A 20,607-nucleotide genomic window follows, 5' to 3' on the forward strand; every position below is an offset into this window, starting at 1 on the left:
GAGCTGAACTGGAGCTGAACTCTGCCACAAATAATTCACAAGTTACCTCTTTGAACTGCTTGTCAGGAAAGTTTGGTATTGCTAGAAAATTGAGTTTGTAAGATTTTGGATAATCACACCCATACAAATATACACAAAAGTCTAAAAAACAAAATACTGCTACTGTAAGTTATTCTCTGTTTTCAAATACAGTTATTAATGTCTATTAATGTCTTACTTTGAAAAAGTTCAAAAATCTATTTACACCTGTTGTGCTTTACCAGTAAATGAAAGACATTAATCCCAGTTATTTACTGTCTTATGTTCTGCTAGCTTTATAATCTAAATAATCAGCTCTTCAGAATTATGTATGACTATAATTCCTGAAACAATCAGTAAAGTTCTACTGCAATTAACTGCTAAACTGCTTACTCAACATACAGCCCATACATTTAAACATATTAGTTTACAGTATGTTTACTTTTGCTGTTTTCTATTTCTCTTTTGTTTGACAACACTAAGATGTAAACTGAAAATGTATAATAAATGTATTATAAATATAAAAAATAAGATGAAGAAATAAAAAGCAGAAGAAGTAGCTCTGCTATACTTCTTTAGACTTTTGTGACATACAACCCAAAGACATTTTCCAAAGTCTTAGCATTATTCCCCTTGAACCAGAGTTGGAAGCTATGTCTCTGTGACATTTCTACTTGATATCTTCTTTCACCTGCAATCAATTAGCAGTGAAAGAATACGTTCCTTCACTTGATCTCCTAGGTACACCTTTCAACACACCTGCCCTTTTCTTGAAGTGATAAACGGCATGATGTGACACAATCTAACCTCTCCAAGGCATAGCAATAGAGGCTGCACAATGAGACAAGTCTTGGTCTTGAAATGAAACAAAATATATCTAATACCAGTTTTAACATTTTTTTTATTGGCTACCAATGATAAATGATCTTGAATATTGCAGATCATTAATATAAAATTAGAGGGGAAGGAAGGCTTAACTGACTATATCTTCAGTCATTTGGAAATCTGGATTGAAATTTTCTCAAGTCACAAGTGCCTTTATAATTAAGAGAAAAAGAAAAAGCTTTCACTTCTGAAGTTTTCATTTCTACTTGATCACTTTCCTTAGGATCATTATAATCTTTTAACCAAAACTGTCACATTATTTTTTTTATATACTGTACATAAACTGTCTTATAGCATAATTGAAGCACTATTGCAAATGACACCTTGCACATGATTATAAAATTACACTGTTGTATAGTAAGAGAATATTGTCATTCTAATCCTTGTTTCTACCTTGAATAATATACCCAGGCCAGTATGTGCTGTATATGAATATATATATATATTTCAGTTACATGCTATTATTACTAAGATTAAACAGACAATGGTTTGCAAATTTTGGTTAACAAAAGTAAATCAAAAGCTAAAAAATGGTATCCAAAATGGTTCAACAAATCAAATGGGAAAATATATGGTAAAAGAATGTGCTGTATAAAATGATTAAAAACCAACATAATCCAGTTAAAGAAAATGAGTACAATGTAAAAACATTGTAAAAACTACATTAGAAAGACTGAAAGTGAAATTGTAAGAAATACTGCAATGAGGGTTCTAACGATGATAAAAGTAGTTTTTTCAGTATTACAATGACAAAAGAACTGTTATGGATAAAGTAAAATATCTCTTGGACAGTAATGGGAAACTCCTAGACACTGTGAGAGAAATGGCTAATGTACTAAATGAATACTTCACTCAGGTGTTAACTAAGGAAGATGTCAACCCGGCAGACGTCAGAATGAACAGTGAAACATGAACCAAAGGACACAAGCATAAACTATGCGGAAGTTCATTTAAAACTGAGAAGAGGAGGCACTACTTTACTCAAGGGGTTGTGAGAGTACGGAACAAGCTACTGAGCCATGTAATTGAAGCCGATACCCAAACCTCTTATAAAAATGGCTTCCTTATTAAAATTAGATCCTTAGATCAATTAACTACCAACTACCAAATGAGCTAGAACGCCAAATGGACTACTCTTGTTCGTAACTGTATTATCCAATGCAGGGTTTGGTAACCTACGGCATGCATGCCATTATTGGCATGCAAAGTGATTTTTAATGGCACGAGCACTGAAAGCAGCATGTGGAATAAAAATCTAAATAAACAATTTAAAACGAGACCCAAAGAAAATAAGTAAAAAAAACTATGCTTGCCTGGTTGTTCTCTACAACATACTATCCAATGAAAGCTCTTTTGCTGTAGGAAAAAATGATCTGCTCGGTTTATTTACTGCAATATTTTTCGCAGGCTCAGCCTATTGTTGTCACAGGAAAGCTTGCAATCCGTGCCGCTGATAACATTTTTCACACTTAAGTGTAAAGTCAAACAGTGTAAAGCTGTGGGAAGGTCATGGCGCTCTTTGTGGACTGTCTTGATGCAATCAAGATCTTTTTGTCTTTTTGACTGGCATGGTGAAAAAAGGGTTGCAAAACGAATGTTTCTAGCCAACAACATCACGCATATGAATGAACTAAACTTTCAATAGCGTCTGAACAAAACCACCTAAAGATCTGGTTCCTGTATTTTCTTAAAGGCAATTTGAGTTTTGTTTTCAATAAAATTTCACTTCATTTAATCACTGTTTTATTTTGGAGACACAATGTTTCAAATGTCAATAACTTTGACAATGCACAGTGTTTTAAACTCTGTTTAAAAGATGGCAATTTGGGATTTTTTTCAGCATTTGGATCAACATACCTCTGGGAACAGGTATTTTCACACATTAAATCAGTTTTTTGTACCTCCTGTAGCTGGTTAACAACTAAATTAAGCAAGCAAAAGATAGTGCAAGGATCACACTAAATGATAAAACACATTTTTTAACTTTAGATGTTATTATTGATAATATTATTGTAATTTTTATTAAACCAAAACATAAGTAGCGCTATTATTGACATTAAAAATCAATAAGTAATAGGTTTATTCCATGCTGAAAAAAAGAAGAAAGAGAACACAACGTTTCGGCCGTGGAGCCTTCTTCAGGTGTGAAGGTGTCACACCTGAAGAAGGCTCCACGGCCGAAACGTTGTGTTCTCTTTCTTCTTTTTTTCAGCATGGAATAAACCTATTACTTGTTCCTTTGCAGCCTACGCATGCTGACGCAGCTACCCACCTGAATTAAAAATCAATGGCACACAAATCTGTAGAAACAGGTGCATAAGCTAACTCTTCATAACTAATTCTAATATTTCAAGTTTTCATATGTACATTTGTTTACTCAAAGGTATTCAAATTAAAAAGACCTATTCAAAGTTATGCTGACACAGTAAACAGTTTGTCATCAAGCAAATGAGAAATGAAGTTAAGTGAATAATTTAATGAAATGGGAGTCAAAGAGTGCACTTCACATCAAGATATGTTAACTATGGTATTAATACTACTCTGTAGATTCCAAGGTACAGATTCTACATGGTACATATCAAGATGTGCCAAAGTAATTGCACCATTTCACTGTTTTGGGTGAAGTAATTTACCAAGCTGAAGCTGATACCTTGGCCTCCTTTAAGAAATGACTGGTCAGGTTCCTTGCATTAATTAGCTAGCAAACAAGCTTGATGGATCCATTGACCTCTTTCTGTTTACGATCTTCTGTTTTCTTCTTATGTGTTTAACTATGGTGGGGTGAGTAATTGAACCATTTCTGTAAGCATTTTTTAAAAAATAAAATAAAAGAATAGAAAAATAATAAAAAAGCACTAGCAACCAAGTGCAAATATTATATCTGAAATGTGGCACTGAGCCTTTATTTTCTTTCTAGAACGAAAAGTAGTTTAAAAATGGCCCTGAAGTCAGGCAAGCCAATCTTTGAAGGTTGTAGCTTTTATTTGGGCTAAGCTGCTCTGGGCAGTTACCATCTGACTATCCTAGAGGAATTGTTAGTCTGTAGGCAGAATGATGCAAAATGCCAGCAATACTCCACTAGTGTAGTTAGTAAATATACAAAATTGTGCAGTTAGCAATTAACTGCTTCAAAATCTTTTCCCTCTTCCAGGTGTTTAGAGATACTGCCTGTGAATTATTAAAGCATCATCGCCGGCATGAATAAATTCAGCGAGATATCCAGTAGGTGCACCACAAGACACTTTTTAATGGCTATTCGATATTTTATCACTGTTGTTGACATACATAATGTAAATGTATTATTGTATTTCAGCAGCCTCCAAGGCTTAGTTTATATAGCAAGGTGGCATCTCGCAGCAGTATTTCAGTGAAAAAGGCCTTGAAATAAATAAACATAAAGATTGATAAAGAGAAAGCTGGGGAATATGTGTGAGACTAGACAATTTAATGTAGCAGAATCTAGAGTTCTATCTTTTGTCACTGCAAGATGAAGTATCTTTCTTTTTTCTTAAATCTAGCTTCAAATACGACTGTATGAAAAGACCTCATTATTCAAGTGTACTTTTGCTGTAGTGGAGTCCAGGGTGCTTACATTTGTAAGTGTATGTGAAACATCCTTTTTCCTTTTCAGAGAATCTGTGCTGAACCACAGACACCAGCATAATGAGTTCTTTGGTTTGACACAATAGGTAAAGGCACATTCTATCAAGGTGACTGGAATAGCTGTGGTGCACTGTTGGAAAGGGAAAAAGAGAAAAAATGGAGGATCTTTATTACTGGAGAACAGCTCTTCTCTTGTCAATGTCTTTGTTCTTTTCATAAAACACTCCAGAATTTAATCCACAGTTTCATTTCAGGATGTATAAGAAGAAAATTGAAATGCTGAAAAAGAATTATCTTATAGAAACATAAATACTAAATGTTATCTACAATATTTCTGAAAATAAATTACACTTTTTAAGATCTACAGTAGCCTACTCTTTAATAATTACATTTTCTATACTGGTCAATACATTTCATTTCTTTTATTGAGCCTTATCTATTATCCTTGATCCATATGCTTTTTGGCTTGTTAATCTGTAGTAGTGTAATCAGCACTGTACTCCTTCCTTATACACTAAGTTGATACTTGTTTTTTAATTTTCAAATTTCAGTCTAACTGCAGAGTTCCACACTTTTACAAAGAAAAGCCTGTATCTAGTGTTCACAAATTCACTATATTTGTCCATTTGAAGAGATACCCCAGAAGAATGGGGTCTTTCCATCTATTAAAAACCGCACTTACAAATATTGTTAAAATTTACATTTTTCCACTATAATGTGATTGGTACATATAATGTGTCTTTGTGACAAACACCTGCATCAGGGCTTGTATTGTGAGCCAGGCTGAACTATGCGATACTGATGTTTTTGACTGTTTTGTGGATGGTGCTACAACATGAGTTCTAGAGCAAAACTGGATATAAAATGGTAAGGTCATGACTCCAATTACCCACATAATGTAATTTGACTGAAACTTTCCAGAAAAACACTATGAAACAGAAACACAAATCTTTCTGAAATTCAACATTCAATGGAATGGATGGAGGATGGGTGAAACTCAAGCAGAGGTTTCAAGCAGACTGACTGCAAAGAGGGCTCTGTGTTAAGCAGCACTGAGTTAAAAACTGTGATCAGTACTGAAAGCAAAGGATTTAAAAAGTTGTTAAAAGATGTACAGGGTTTTAAACCAAGCATCTGGTCCCTGTGGAGCTTTCAAAACATGCATCCTATTAAGTGGGCTTCTATATAAAGGAAAATAATACTAGCAAATCATGAATTGTTTCTTGAACTTAAAGTAGTCCATAGTCCATGTTCATAACTAAAGTTTAAAATGCTTTTAGTGTAGTATAAAATGTGAATATACAGATGGGTATGTTATATCACCCTAGGGATGTTTCTATGAATTACACTTTTAATAGGTTTACTGCTTTTTAATGTCTATTTTTTTGTTGTGCAAAAATTCTGTATTAAAATACAGCCTCTTAATCTGGGGTTTCTTCGAATTTGTTAATTCAAATATGCATATCTAAAATATGTGAGTACATTACTCAGCCACTTTGATACTATTGATCATTGATTTAATTACATTTGAATTAAATGTTCTTCTCCATTTAAAACTAATGCAATGCATTAAGACTCCCAGATTGTCTAAAAAGACAAGCATTCAAGCACTCCTGCCTTTTCTTTCCAAAGATGCCTCTCCACCACTGTGACTTAATATGCAGAAAAATAAACAGTTATCATTTTTAAAAGAACAAGCATCCCAGCCTCTAGTCAGCCTGATAGGACAATTACCATGTGTAAGATGTGTGTAATCTTGTCACATTAAACAATAGTTAAATTTAAAGCCTAAGTTTTAAAATAAATTGTGTGCAGAAAAAATGTCAGAAAGGAGCAAGAAAGAGAACAAAAAATTAAAAAAGTAAAAGTTCAACTTTTGATTTTATCTTTAAATCACAGAATGAAAATGCATTGATACTAAGATATCACACACAGTACATATAACAACTTAATTCTGCAGTTTTGTCTGAAAGTAAAGATAATTTTAAATTTGCTATTCAAGTACAAAACATTATGAGTACAAATGTCATTTTGCTCTGTGTTATTAATTATTTACAGCATTAATATAAATCTAATTTAAATGAAAGTAGTATAGCTTCAGGCAAGTGGAGCTATACGGTAGGTTCTATTTTAGTTGTTAGTGTATGATTTTGGCTTGTGGTCAATGTAAATTAATTTAAAAGCACTGAAATACTTGTTATAATGCAACACATAATGTAGAACACAACAACATAAATACAAAATGGCACCCAAGTGCAACAAAGTACCACTTAATTATTTGTAATGGCTGCTCATTTTAATATGGCAGGATCTTGTAGCTCCTATCTTTAATTTCACACTCAGTCAAGTTTAACTGCAGTTACTAGTTGACTTACACCACACTATGTGAAGGTGATAAACATTGCTCTCCTGTCTGACCCAGAGGGCAACAGCTTAAAGGTCAAAACTGCCAATAAACAATTGGAAAATAAAAATTAAATTAATACAGATATAATACTGCTGGCGCTTAAAGTGGTGATCTTGATTTTGAAAGCTTAGATAGATTAACCTATACTCAACAAAGCAGATAGGAGGTAAAAAGAGAAGGCTCCTCCACACTTGCAATATTGATTGTTTCAATGACTGCATTGTAGCAAATCCCTGTGATCCAGCAATAACATTGAAGCTGTCTTGTCAATGTCTTGAGGGATAAAAACAACCAGTTTACAATTTTAAAGTCAAGAATCAATCTGTTTTCAAACTTTGGAATGAGAATCCTAATTTTATTTCCATATTTATAGGACAGTGGGATATGCCTTCTTCATAAAAACACTAGATGCCTGGACAAATAGCCAAGACAGAATTTGATATTTTTCTTGAAATTGGGGACTAAGTTCACACTGCCTGTTTAGCATTAAAATAGATAAAAAGTGTTAAATATCTATCAAGCCTCTGTAGGTTACTCAAGACTTATGCCTTTATAAACATCCTAACAGATGTGTTTCCCTGGACACCCGATACCATTTTTGTTTGGTGATCATTTTGCAATGCAAGTGGTAAATAAAATGTGTCTTAAAACAAAAACTGAAGGAAATCAGCAGTCAACTCAAACTGATATTTTTCTTATAAACCTGGTTTTGGAAAGGAAAGCATGATAATATACTCGAAGAGGGTAAGAGATTTGTTTATTACATTTTCTATATATTCCATATAAAATAATAGTATAGGATATATACTGTTCAATTTCTTTCAGGATGAGAATCAAGACTGCTAGCACAATTCATGCCTACCTACGCAGTAAAAGTTGTGTAAGTGTTCATAACGATATAGGGAGCTCAGCCTGAGTTTTTTCACTCTTTAAAATTCAAATAATGAAAAATTACATGGTTCCAAAGATGCTGTATTATAAATCGGTTGCTATAAAAATATATGATCCAAATGACTAATTCATTATTTTCTGAACATACATCTAACACTCTTAAAAACAATAAGTTGTTTATTAGCTTGTTCTATTACAGTACTATAAATGTCAAGAAGTCATGCAACCCTAATAGATGTAGCTGTTTTTTAATGTTTTAGAAACATGCAGGATTGCTCTTATCTAACAGTCCTCAGCTCACACATTTTAGCTGGATTTCTAAATTCTAGACTATTTTCTGTAAACTTCATTAGCTGAATATTTATACTGTACATCACTGAAATGATTTACTGTTATTTACTGAAAGAGGGACTTATGGAAAACCTTGTGAAAGGGAAAAACTAAAAAGCATTTTTTTACATTTTAAACTGATGCATATCACTCAGACTTTAAAATTCAGGATTCTATTCTAGAGCAAGAAGCATTAAAATCAAAATACACACCCATGCTATACATGATGGTAGTGCAATTAATTCAGAGAATTTTGAAACCACAGTATGAATGCAAATTTTGTAGATTCACCTAGTCTTGAATTTCACTCACACAGATCCGCTTAGTCTAGAGTTTCACTTAGTTTTAAATAGCAAATCTTGATCCAAGATAACCACATAAAAATGATCAAAAATAAAAATTGGTAATGTTTCTCAAATATTAGTAACATGTTATGGTGTTTAAAGCTTCTCTTTCTCCCTCCGACAATAATGAGCTAGAAAGAAAAAAAGATTAAAAACTAAAAAAAACATAACTACACATGCACTTTTGTACCCAAACCGACAAATATTCTAAAATCATATTCTAATTGTCTGTTTTCAGCATATAAAAATAAGTTTTGATTTACTCACTTATTTTTAAATAAGTCTTGCTCTATCCTTAAACCAATAACTTATTTTTCTGCTTCAAATACTTGGGAATCCTGTTGATAGTTCTGAGGCATCTGCATCGTCTTGGCTACATTGCTGCAGTTTGTAGTTTTTATCGATTACAGTAAAATTTAAAAGATGTGGCATGGCCAGGGAAAATGGGATGAAGGAGGATGACAAATCAAATAATTTCTTGCAGAGCAGAAACATCAGTTGCAAACTGACTACACCTTAATCACAATCAGGTATTTATCCTACATTTTTGTTTCAAAGGTCATTTTTATTTTAAAAATCACTGGTCACGTTGTAACTCTTAGGAATATTTCTCAATACAAAACCATTTTCAGTATTTAATTCCACATCAACTACAGACAAGAAAGTATTCAAAAGTCAGCTGGCTGACATGTAATCTCAAGTCTATAATTTAGTTTCTGCAGACCATCAAGTACTTAGTAGAGTTAACTGCCTACATCTTTGGTACATTATTTCAGACTTAAAAAATGTTTTTTTTCTGATAGTGACCTACTTTATAGCTCAGTACAACTCAAAAGTATCTTGAAATTTTTGAAACACTGTTTCATTAATCACCTAAGTTAAAATGCAGTATACAGTAGTTTAAATTGTGATCTAAACCAATGTTAAATATAAACTGAATTGATTAGGTACACTACTTCGGCATCCATGCTGTTGTGCAACTGACAGGGAGGAAAGCAGGGTAAACTGACAACTGATAAAAACATTTTCAAGATGTCAAGTGCATGTGGATTGTTACATCAGAGATCCTTACAGTAATACTGTATATAATAATACAATTGTGCACTGCAATTAATGACATATTATAATAATAAAAACCTTTAAAAATTTCTTACAACTCAATGCATGATCCTTCGCTACTTGTCAATCACCACATTGTGTCAATCTAAAGGATTAATTCTCAAAATCATGGGTTTATAAGATTTCTGTGGTACACTGTAAATAGATATGAAAATTTAAAATCATTTGAATAATACCCTGCTAAATATTTCAACAACAGACCAGTACACTCTTCTCAAAGCTGAACATACTGAACCCAAAGAAAATTTAGGGGAAAAACACTAAAAACAGAACTGATGAATTGGCATTTTTCTCCTGACATTAGTGAATTTAATACAGAAATCTGAGACAAGACTGTTCTCCTATAGAAAGTAATAAGTAAGCCTTAGCATTCACTAAATTTACTGCCTGATGATTAATCTCTGGATAAAGTTCAGTGTAAAAGGATTAAGTTACAGTATACCTTTTGACTCACATTGCAGTGCCCTCATGTTTCCAAAATCTCAGAGAAGAAACTTGGAAGACTGAGCCTTACTATTGAAACACTTTCCAAATGGAAGTGGCCCAATTTTCTAAGAGTGACTTTACAGCCGTTTATTTTCCAATTTCTCATGCAACTCTATGATTACACCTTACTATGAGGTAACAACTTAAAAAGGTTGGCAGCTACAAAAATTTGTGCACAGACTAACAATGGTAAATGTGACACTTAAACTGTACTGTTATTACACAGAATGCAAATGGAATTGGGTATGTTCATATAGTCCTATCTGCAGGATATGTCTAAATACCAATTTAAATTAAGACCAATATGAAATTTAAAGAGTGTGATTTTGGATTCCCCAAAGAATTATCATCGCTGTTCACTGCACACTCACATCCCTGTATACTTCTGGCCCTGCCCTTTCATGTAAAGAAAGAACTCACTCACTGCTTAAGTAAATACCATTAATAGCCTTTCCAACTTTTTTAGATAAAGAAAAGTAACTGATCTCTAAGAGCAATTTGGAAATTATATGCCTGGATAGACTGTCACTATTTTTCTTCCATATGTTAATCTACAGCTACATGTTATTTTTCAAAGATGCACCTCTGTACATTTGTACTGCAGGAAAGGACATCAAATGATGCTCAGAAATGTGATACACATTTTAATTTCACACTCCATCAGCTTTTACAGCCCTGGTTCAGCAGAACATAAAAAAGACTCTGGCAGACAGCCACATTTGCCAAGGCACAAAATAGAGGTCTCATGACATAATGTTTTTAATTTCAAAGTGCTTTTTGCTTTTTTCTAGTAAAAGGCTACAATTTACAGCACATTTGTCTGTTTTTTTTATCATCACTGCTCTTACTGTCTTTCAAGAGAAATGTTTTCTTCTTTTCAAATCATTTTCTGTCATATCATTATAGTTCACACTTAAATCTATCCAAGTTATTGTTTTGACCTTTAATGTCCCCTAATAATTATATTTCTTCAGTCAGGAGTTGGTGGCAGAAAAATGGTTGCATAGGTCTATAGTTTGATGGAGAAATGGCTTAATGGTGTGTAAATTAAAGCTTAAAATACAACAGCACAGTCTATCCACCACACTATGTGTTTCTGCATGCAGGGAATCACTGCATTAAGTCACTTTTTCTTAATTCATGCATTCATTTTATATTTCTTTCCATAAATAAGAATAACCACTGCTGTTCTTGTAAATTTGAAGGGAATATATCAAAATAATTCTAATCAACTGTTTTTCTTCTTACTTAGACTAAAACAACAGATATTCTGGAAATACCACATTTACATTATAACATACAAAAAACTCAAAATCTAAATATAATTAATAAATGACATTATTAACCTCTCCCACACACACATAGATGCATGCCCAAAAAGGTTATGCCGTCCAACTAAAACCTGATGTAGTACAAATCTCATTTGTAATACAGAAATCATGAAAATACTTCATATATGCTCTTGGAAGCTTGCTGAAGTGACCAGTTAGTTTATAAAGGAATTATTCAGGAACTTGCATTAGTTTTACCACCTAGATCTGGAAAATGAAATATTTTGAAATATTGCATGTGCCCTATTCTTATCCAAATGAATGGAGGAATTTTATGTGTATCATATCAAAATAAGACTGTCATGGTACAACATGTTTGTATTGTTCTAGACAAAATAAGCCTTAAAAATCCTGCTGTGCAGTATGCTTCTTGTTCACAGTGCTGAGAAATAAAACATTCATTCGATTCACACAAGCTACACAGAATTACTTGTGGGGGGCTTAAAATTTTCATGAAAGTTAGAGCAACAGGGTACATGATAAGCAAGAGAAGATGGAGCAAATATACTGATCAGTTATATCAAGGGAAAAAATGTGTATTTTTGTATTGATGAGTTCGAACAAAAATCACACCACAAACATCATTAAGTGTATTCTGATCTTCCTTATAGGAAAGGTAAAAATCATTTTGCTTTGCTATTCCTAGAACAGAATTATCAGATGCAAAACCCATGACAAATATGATAATTTTGAATGACTGTGGCTTTTTAAAAACCCACTGGATTGCATAATTATGAGTCATTATTTTCTCGGTAGGTGTGAGAGGCTGATGAGGTGCTCTATTCCATTTTAAATGACCTGTTGCATGAAGTAGACTCTGTAAAACAATTTGTATTATTTGTATTTGGTTATATTAATCAAACTGTTTCTTGTTACAATTATGCTACTACTAGGGTGGATGTTGAAATAAAAAAACAACACATGAACAATTTATTATTCACAACTGTGCAATAGTTACCTACTCTGTGCAAAATGCTTGGGAGTGTGCAATATCTATACTGTGTATTACATCTTCCTTGCATTCTGTACATTCATACTTTTTTTCTGTTTGTGCTTTTCCTGTTTTGTTTGTAACTCTTTATTCCATTTTTAAAAATGTATTTATTGTATTGTATTACTACATTTGTACAGTACTGTGTTGATTGTGCCTTGCTGCTGTAGCTCTTGAATATCCCGCATGGGATTAATAAAGTACCTACCTACCAAAATATTATGATTATAGATTTCTTTTTCTTCAGTCTTGTCTAGAATCTAAATGTTTGGTGGCAGCAAGATACCTCGTTTTTACTTTTCAGCACAAATTCTAACTTTTCATTCACCTTTTTTATGTAGACACCAATGGCTACATAATTTCAGAGACAGACTAAAATTAAGTAAATGTGAAAAGATAGGATCTGTCAGATGTACTGCTTGTTTAAGATGTTTACACTGAGATGTACTGTTCATTTAACATGCTTATATGAAAACATGAAACCAAAAAGTACCGCAAGCAAAAACATAAAAAATAAACATTTTGAATAAATATAGTATAAAGAAGAACAAAAATCAAAGCATGAAAATAAGATCAGTGGCAATTGTAAAAACAAGAAGATCATGTTTGTAGGACAACACTAAAAGCAAAGCCCAATTTGTTGTTCATGGTGAGAAAGTGTATAATCAATCAGTTGAAGGAAACATTTCTCATGTCACTACGATTCAATTCTGTTGTCAACCTGTTCTATTCAATAAGGTTCTCTCTCCAAGCAAACTAGATTATCTTGCACAGACAATACCCTTACATTGCGCAGAAATAGCCAAAACATTACAGCAGCATTTTTTACAAGTTGCCTCAAGTTTTTACAAGTTTACAAGTTTTACAAGTTTTTATTTTGGGCTTGTTCCTTAGCAGATGAACAATGCACTTTTTCAAACTATTAAGGAATTAAATGATTTCAGTTATCTTTATATTAGTACGTGCCTTTATAGTACCAAAAGTAGTTAATGGAATAATTATAATGAATAACAATATTATGCATTTTTTAAGGAAGACAGGATGAATTCCTGATATTATATATATTAGGGACCTAGAGAAACTTTTTTTGGAAATGGTCCAAAGTACCAGAACCTCAGAACACACTACAGAACTATCAGTGCAATCAATACCAGGGGAAGATCTATTAAACACTAACTATAGGTTGCAACTAAATGTAACCCTGGTGTTTTCTGGACCTTAATTAATTATGACAAATAAAACTTTATACATTCTATTAAGTTAATAGTATAACTTTTTTTTCAGCAGGACAAATGATCCTATTCAGAAATCTTTTGTCATATGACATTTTAGGGTCTTATTTCATCTGAGTACATCTGGGGAGCAGTGCATACATTTTCTCTTATAACTCACAAAAAAGTTTACATTTTGAGGCAAACCAACTCTAAATAGCAGTATGCTGCACTTAAAAACATAAAAATAATAAGCCAAAGTTTAAAAGGTTATCTATGGTAGTTGGGAGCCCAGGGTAGCAGACATTCCTTTTGATTAACTTACCAATCACCTATTAGAATTTTCATGAATCTGTAAATTACATAGAGATATTACTTTGAAAACAGGGATAGGAAAATATTAATTTCCAGAATTGATGACCAGGTGTTAAATTAATTTTTGTAGGGGAAAAAGACCTTTGTGTGCAAATCAGATATTCATGATAGTTAGTTTAGTATTGATAATTTTAGTATTGTTAATCTTAAAATTAAGGTGGACCAGCTAATGGTAAACTCCAGTTCCTTTTAGAAATATAAGGGTTATTGCCAAAAATTGCTTGATAACCTAAAAGCTTTCAGGTGAACCTGTATTTTCTGGGCCTGGCAAACAAATCCAGTTCACTTTCAGTGTCAAGACAAAACATGTTTTTGTTCTGCAATGATATAAAATTACCAAGACACAGCACCAATATAACACTTGCTACTGAGATGTACAGGCTATAAAAAATATTTATCCACGAAGGAACCAAAATGTACATTTATCAGCTTTCTTATACTTACAGTGGTCAATCCAGAGACCTCTCCCTTCTCTAGAGGCTTGGCAATTGAAGGGGTAAAGACCTTGGCATTGCCAAATGGCTGTCCCTTCATGAAATGCTTTCCTGTTTCATAAATCTCCACTTCTATCATCTTGCCTTTGAACTCAGGAATTTTTGGCACCAAAACCTTTAAAAGGAACAAAAACATAAGATGAATCATAAAAGACGTAAAAGACTAAAAGCTGCATTTTCAAAACAGAAGAAAATAAATCAGAAAACCAATAAAGCATTTCAAACATAAAGTGTGACGTCTGTGGCCATAAGCTGAATTATGGCCTACTGTGTATTCTCGATCAAGGGTGCTGTTACTGAAAAAAAGTCCATCAAGCATCCTTTCTTTCCAGGGTACTGAAAGCTAGACTTGAAAGATATGAGATTTTAGAATTCCTTAGAATGTTTCAGACTTTCTCTTATAATGTTCAATATACAAAGCTTCAGATCATCTAGAGATCCTTTATACTCTGCACTAGTCTGTAGTCTTCTGAAAACCATATTGATTTCCAGTTGGCCCATGTGATATGAAAGAGCACTTAAATCAATTGAGATCAATGGTGCTGAGCTGGCATTTTCTTGTACAATTAGCAATGCTGGCTGGGTTAATTTATCCAATCCAGTCTAGACTCACCTGTCAAGCTCAGCAGCAATTCCCACTGCCAATATACAATATCACACATGTACTTCAAAACCAACTCAGACCAGTCTCCACTTTGAAATACCCAAGAACATCATTTAAAAATGATCATTATTAGGATCTTCTATGGAATGTGAAATCTTCCATAGAAGAGTGGAGTAAAACAATCAGAAATGAGAGATGAATAACAAAATGCACTTCATATTAGAATGTTTAAAGTGCCATCCATTTGTGAGTCATAGCTTTCACAAGATATTTGCTATAAGCTACAAATTATATTGCACAGCTAGCTCCCAGTGGACATACATTAATTTTTCTACATTCTTCACCCATTTTAGAGAAATCCCCAAGACACCTATAAGTCTACACATAAAGAATACTTTAAATATATACTGTATGCATTGGAATTTACGTGGTTTAATCTAAAACTCTTTGTTACTACTACTTTTAAGGTCTTTTTTCCAGACCCTAAAGTACTCCTCTCAGCTTCTGATCACGGCGTTTCGATAAAAAATTTACTCTGTAAGCAAAGAGAATGTGGGTGTGGTGTTTATCATAACAGATTAGAAAGTAACATAAATGCTTTGTTTTGCTAAATACTTCTAAGTATATTCTACTACTTTTCATCACAAAATGTGTTTCTGAAACTGAAGGCCAGGTGTAATCCTTTCTTAAATTCTTTACTAATACTAAATATATATATATATTGTATACGACATATCACCTATTGCAATATATCGCTTACTTTTAAAAGAAGTTAATGACCAGACAGTGTGAATAAAATTATTTTTTCTCCACAGAACAGGTATTGAACAAGCATCTAACCAGGCAGAAAGCTTCCTCTCTCAACCCCACACCTTCACCTCAAACCTGCCATAAAAGGGCCACTCTGTTAGGTAATTTTAGTTCCCATCAATTGTAAGTATATTTTTCAGAATGATTGCTAGAAAATACCCAATTGCCATGAATGCTGTAGTGGTTTTGTAATATATACAAATGTCCAACAAACTCATTTCCGTGGAGATAGATTTGAACCCAGGCCTCCAAAGGTGAAGAGTTTGTATGGATAATGGTTTACCATACCACCTACCCAGTCACTCTCATTCCATAATACTTGGGAAAATTGCACCAGGAAAATGCACAAAGCAAGGATTTTTTATTTCAAGTCAAATATCATTATCAAAACTGGTTTTCGAAAGGAATCACTGAACGGATTCATTTCTTTTGTATTTCAAAGACTTGAGCAGAATCTTTTGCACATATTTCTCCAATCAAAATTCAAACTAGACTAAAAACACTTGTAAATGTCAATGGCTTTTTAATCACGGCTGGTAGCTAATTTAGTCAACTTACCTGCTGTTTTACACTTATCTAGCACAAGTATTTTATTGTGTACTGCGAAATGGTCCCAATGGCTACAGCAAAGGTTTCTGTACAACCGAGAAGGCTGTCAGAATCCCTGTGACAGGTGATTAAAAAATGAAAGAGCCCTGCTGAGATAGACGAGAAGGTTCAACGCACTTATGAAGTGCCAAGCACAGGGAAACTGATTAAACACTTTAACATTACAATAAATTCCTGGATTTAGACTTTCATTTAAAAAATCCTACTGAAGTCCAACTTAAACTGGAAGCATTCTGGAATCTATTCTGAATCCATTTATTCTGAGATCCAAATAAAAGAAAGGAAGAAAAGAAGGAAACCCTCCTTACACCTTGAATTAATATGACACTGCTGATCCCTTCACACATTATTCTACCACAATCAATTATAACAAGGGCAAGTTTTGTTGTGTCCTAAGAATAGAGTAATCAATGGCAGGTCAGTTTCTATAAACCGAGTGACCCCTGGAGGAATATATTCAGATCTCATATACAGTATCTTGCTGTACAGACTATGTATTTTAAAATATCAACTTTTGCAATAAAACCTGATGGTTTATACAGCCTATACTTCATACTGAATATACAGTATACTGTATAAAGTATCTACAAATAATCAGTAAATGTGCACTATAATTTACACATACAGTATGTAGGTTATATGACTATAAATATGAGGGCATTGTGTTTAAAATACCAGATATAGCTTGCCATGGTTAGGCCATCAAACTCATTTCTGCCATGATGCAGGTATTAAAGACTTGAGAAACAGATTGCTAAGAAAAATTAATTAACATCTGTCTCATGAGAAGACCATTGAACGACACTTGTAGGCAGGAGTTTCCCTCGGGTCATACTTCGAAGAGTTTTATGTTATGAGCTTCTCATGAGTCAGAGTTTTTGAAGTTTGTTCACACACCTATCAGTAAACTGATTCATAATTATGCCAGCAGCCATATCAACCTGCAACTCACAACTGGCAACCCACTGAAGCTAAGCAGGTGTGAGCCTGGTCAGTACCTGGATGGGAGACCTCCTGGGAGAAACTAAGCTGCTGCTGGAAAAGGTGTTAGTGGGGCCAGCAGGGGGCGCTCACCCTGCGGTCCATGTGGGTCCTAATGCCCCAGTATAGTGACGGGGACTCTATACTGTAAACAGGCGCTGTCCTTCGGATGAGACATAAAACCGAGGTCCTGACTCTCTGTGGTCATTAAAAATCCCAGGGTGTCTCTCGAAAAGAGTAGAGGTGTAACCCCGGCATCCTGGCCAAATTTCCCATTCGCCCTTACTAATCATGGCCTCCTAATAATCCCCATCTATGAATTGGCTTCATTACTCTGCTCTCCTCCCCACTGATAGGTGATGTGTGGTGAGCGTTCTGGCGCACTATGGCTGCCGTCGCATCATCGAGGTGGGGCTGCACATTGGTGGTGGTGGAGGGGAGTCCCCATTACCTGTAAAGCTCTTTGAGTGGAGTGTCCAGAAAAGCGCTATATAAGTGTAAGCAATTATTATTTATATAATTACAATTATTATAATAAGCAATATTTGCAAACCATTCTTTAAAACAACTATCCTGAATGCTGACAAGTTCTGATCTTATATTTAATGTTTAAATAACATAAAGGATTCAGTTGTATTAAGTAGTTCAGGTGGGTAGCTGCGTCAGCATGCGTAGTCTGCAAAGGAACAAGTTGTATTCAGTTGTATTAAGCCTATTTCCCAAGTTATTGGATATTGTGGTGGAGTCTATGCATTAGTTCTACTCATTTTAGAATTGAAAAATTGCCTGAAAATAGGAAACGTACAGCTAGGCCAATTTGTTCTTGAAATCCTTTATGCCTGAACATGTTGGTTTTTTTTTCAGTTAAATTTTATTTTAATAATACTTTTTGTGGAAACAGAACATACAATGACCTTGCCAACTCTATAAGGAAGATTATTCTAAACTAATTCAGAAAATCTTTGCTTAATTTATTGTTTGCCTAACCACTCACACAACATTTCTGTTAAATGCATGAGTATTGGACAGTAAATGTCTTTATTATAACATCAAAGAAATGCAAACAAACTTTAATATAAGGCTAGACCTTTTTAAAGTAAACAGGCACTTTTCACTTTAATAGAATTTTCTTAATAATAAGAGGTTGTCAGAATGCTGTTACTTACCTGCTCATAAAATTTATTGTGAGCAACATAATACTGGCCATCAAAGGACTCTTCCGTGACCAAAACGTGTTGTCTCTGCCCAATCTGGAGAGGCAGAAAGAGAGAGAAAGTGGCAAATTGAGGTTTTTATACTAACTCTGTTGGTTTCGACAAGTTCCTAAAATTTCTTTTTGATAGATAAACGAGAACAATCAGCAATCAGAAAACCTGGGTAAGCACTGAGATGCCCATATGGAAAGCTGGAATAAACCCAGCGTCTGTACTATTTGCAGTCAATAACTCTTAGATAGCTTTATCACTTAGACCTTTTTTATGCATACCTTCCGGGCATGGCTATATAAAAGCACTTTTTATTATCTTGTAAAAATGGGTGACATATAGACTCAACCTCGCCATAACTGATTCCAATTATATTGCTACTAATAATCTTTTTATATTGTGCCAAGTGCTTACAGTCGGCTGTGCAATGTTCACATTGAAGTGCTTGTAAGAGGCAGAAAAAACAGGGAAATGGAAAAGAATATCAACGATCAGTCAGTCTGGCAGGTATCTTAGAGATATGCATTGAGTTTGAGCTTTTATGTTATTCACATAAAACAAAAATCACTTTATTTCTTCAGGTTTCTATTTCAATTATATAATAATAATAATAATAATAAGCAATTCTTTTTAGTTTCTTGTATTTTGGTTAGAGATTGTTTATCTCTTATTTGTTTATTTATCTAGAGATTGTTGATCTATTTAGAGATTTTGCTCTTATGCAAAAGGCTTTCACAATTTTCTGACTAGTGTCTAGTATTTAGTCTAGAGTCTAGTTTCTTTGAGTTTGCCTAGTTTCTAGTTTATTTGTATATTGCATGACTTTTTAAAATAACATATTTATAAAATACAAAAATCACATAAACATGTCCAGTGTTTTTTTCAGATTACATTTTTACATGAATGATAGCATTTAAATGTTAAACATTTAAAAACGTAAGTTCATTTATTTTAATTAACCTTTACTCTAAGAGAACCTACAGTAGACCTACATGCTATGTATTATTTGCGTCAATAATTGTTTTAGAACTGTAGTTAAAGAGTGAAGAGGAAAAATAATTATCCTCAAGAAATCTCCAAGAAAGTTATGTAATGCAATCACACATTTACATACATAATCTTGCATGTTATTCTTCAGTAATTAAAAAAAATCTTTGCAACCTTAACCCCTTTAAAGATTTTCACTTATCTAACTGCTCTGCACAAATACTTTACTTCATTGGCATGTTACCTGTTGCCCTTAACATGCATACACATTTGATATCCTGTAACATAAGTTCTAAACGATTGCCTGTTGTGAATTATCTTTTTTTTATTATTTTATAGTAACATAACAAATCCAACACAGAGTACAAACTAAAACCCCCAAATGAAAAATGCCTAAATGGTACCTGTTTAAGCTTACTGCCCAATAAGTCCAGAATTAAAAACACTCTGAACAGCCAGAAATACAGTAAAATCAATCCCTTATTTCTAGGATTATCTTTGACATTTTCTGGGGTTCTTTTAACAGATTATACTAAAATAGCATAAAAAGAACTGAAAAGATCAATTTAAAAACTGACGACTTGAAGGCAAAATTATGAAACAAACTTAATAAACTCCATGTAAAGAGTGTATTTGTGCAACACTCTCATCTCACTTGCTCACATTTTGTTCCAGACGAAAAGTTCAGTGGAACAGTTACACATCGTTAACTAAAGGTTCTGAATTGATTGGGAAATTACATAATTGGAACAACCTTCATTACTTAATTCAAGTAGGTAGCTGCGTCAGCCTGCGTAGACTACAAAGGAACAGGTAACGGGTTTATTCCATGCTGAAAAGAAAGGAAGCACAACGTTTGTACAGCCACGTGAAGAAGGCTCCACAGCTGAAACATTGTGTTTCCTTTCTTTTCTTTTCAGCATGGA

The 20,607-nt window shown here is 33.5% G+C and overlaps 1 protein-coding gene across 1 annotated transcript in view; it reads right to left on the reverse strand.

Moving 5' to 3' along the window:
- Positions 1 to 20,607, reverse strand: part of cdkal1 (CDKAL1 threonylcarbamoyladenosine tRNA methylthiotransferase) — a 406,686-nt gene that overhangs the window by 8,988 nt on the left and 377,091 nt on the right. The window contains exons 13-14 of the mRNA XM_088929462.1: positions 18,656 to 18,739; positions 14,436 to 14,600 (exon numbers count right to left, since the gene is read on the reverse strand). Coding sequence (XP_088785588.1) covers positions 14,436 to 14,600; positions 18,656 to 18,739 — 249 coding nt within the window. The remainder of the gene's footprint in view (positions 1 to 14,435; positions 14,601 to 18,655; positions 18,740 to 20,607) is intronic.

Source organism: Atractosteus spatula, chromosome 12, assembly GCF_055471065.1.
Source record: "Atractosteus spatula isolate fAtrSpa1 chromosome 12, fAtrSpa1.hap1, whole genome shotgun sequence".
Classification (NCBI taxonomy): domain Eukaryota; kingdom Metazoa; phylum Chordata; class Actinopteri; order Semionotiformes; family Lepisosteidae; genus Atractosteus; species Atractosteus spatula.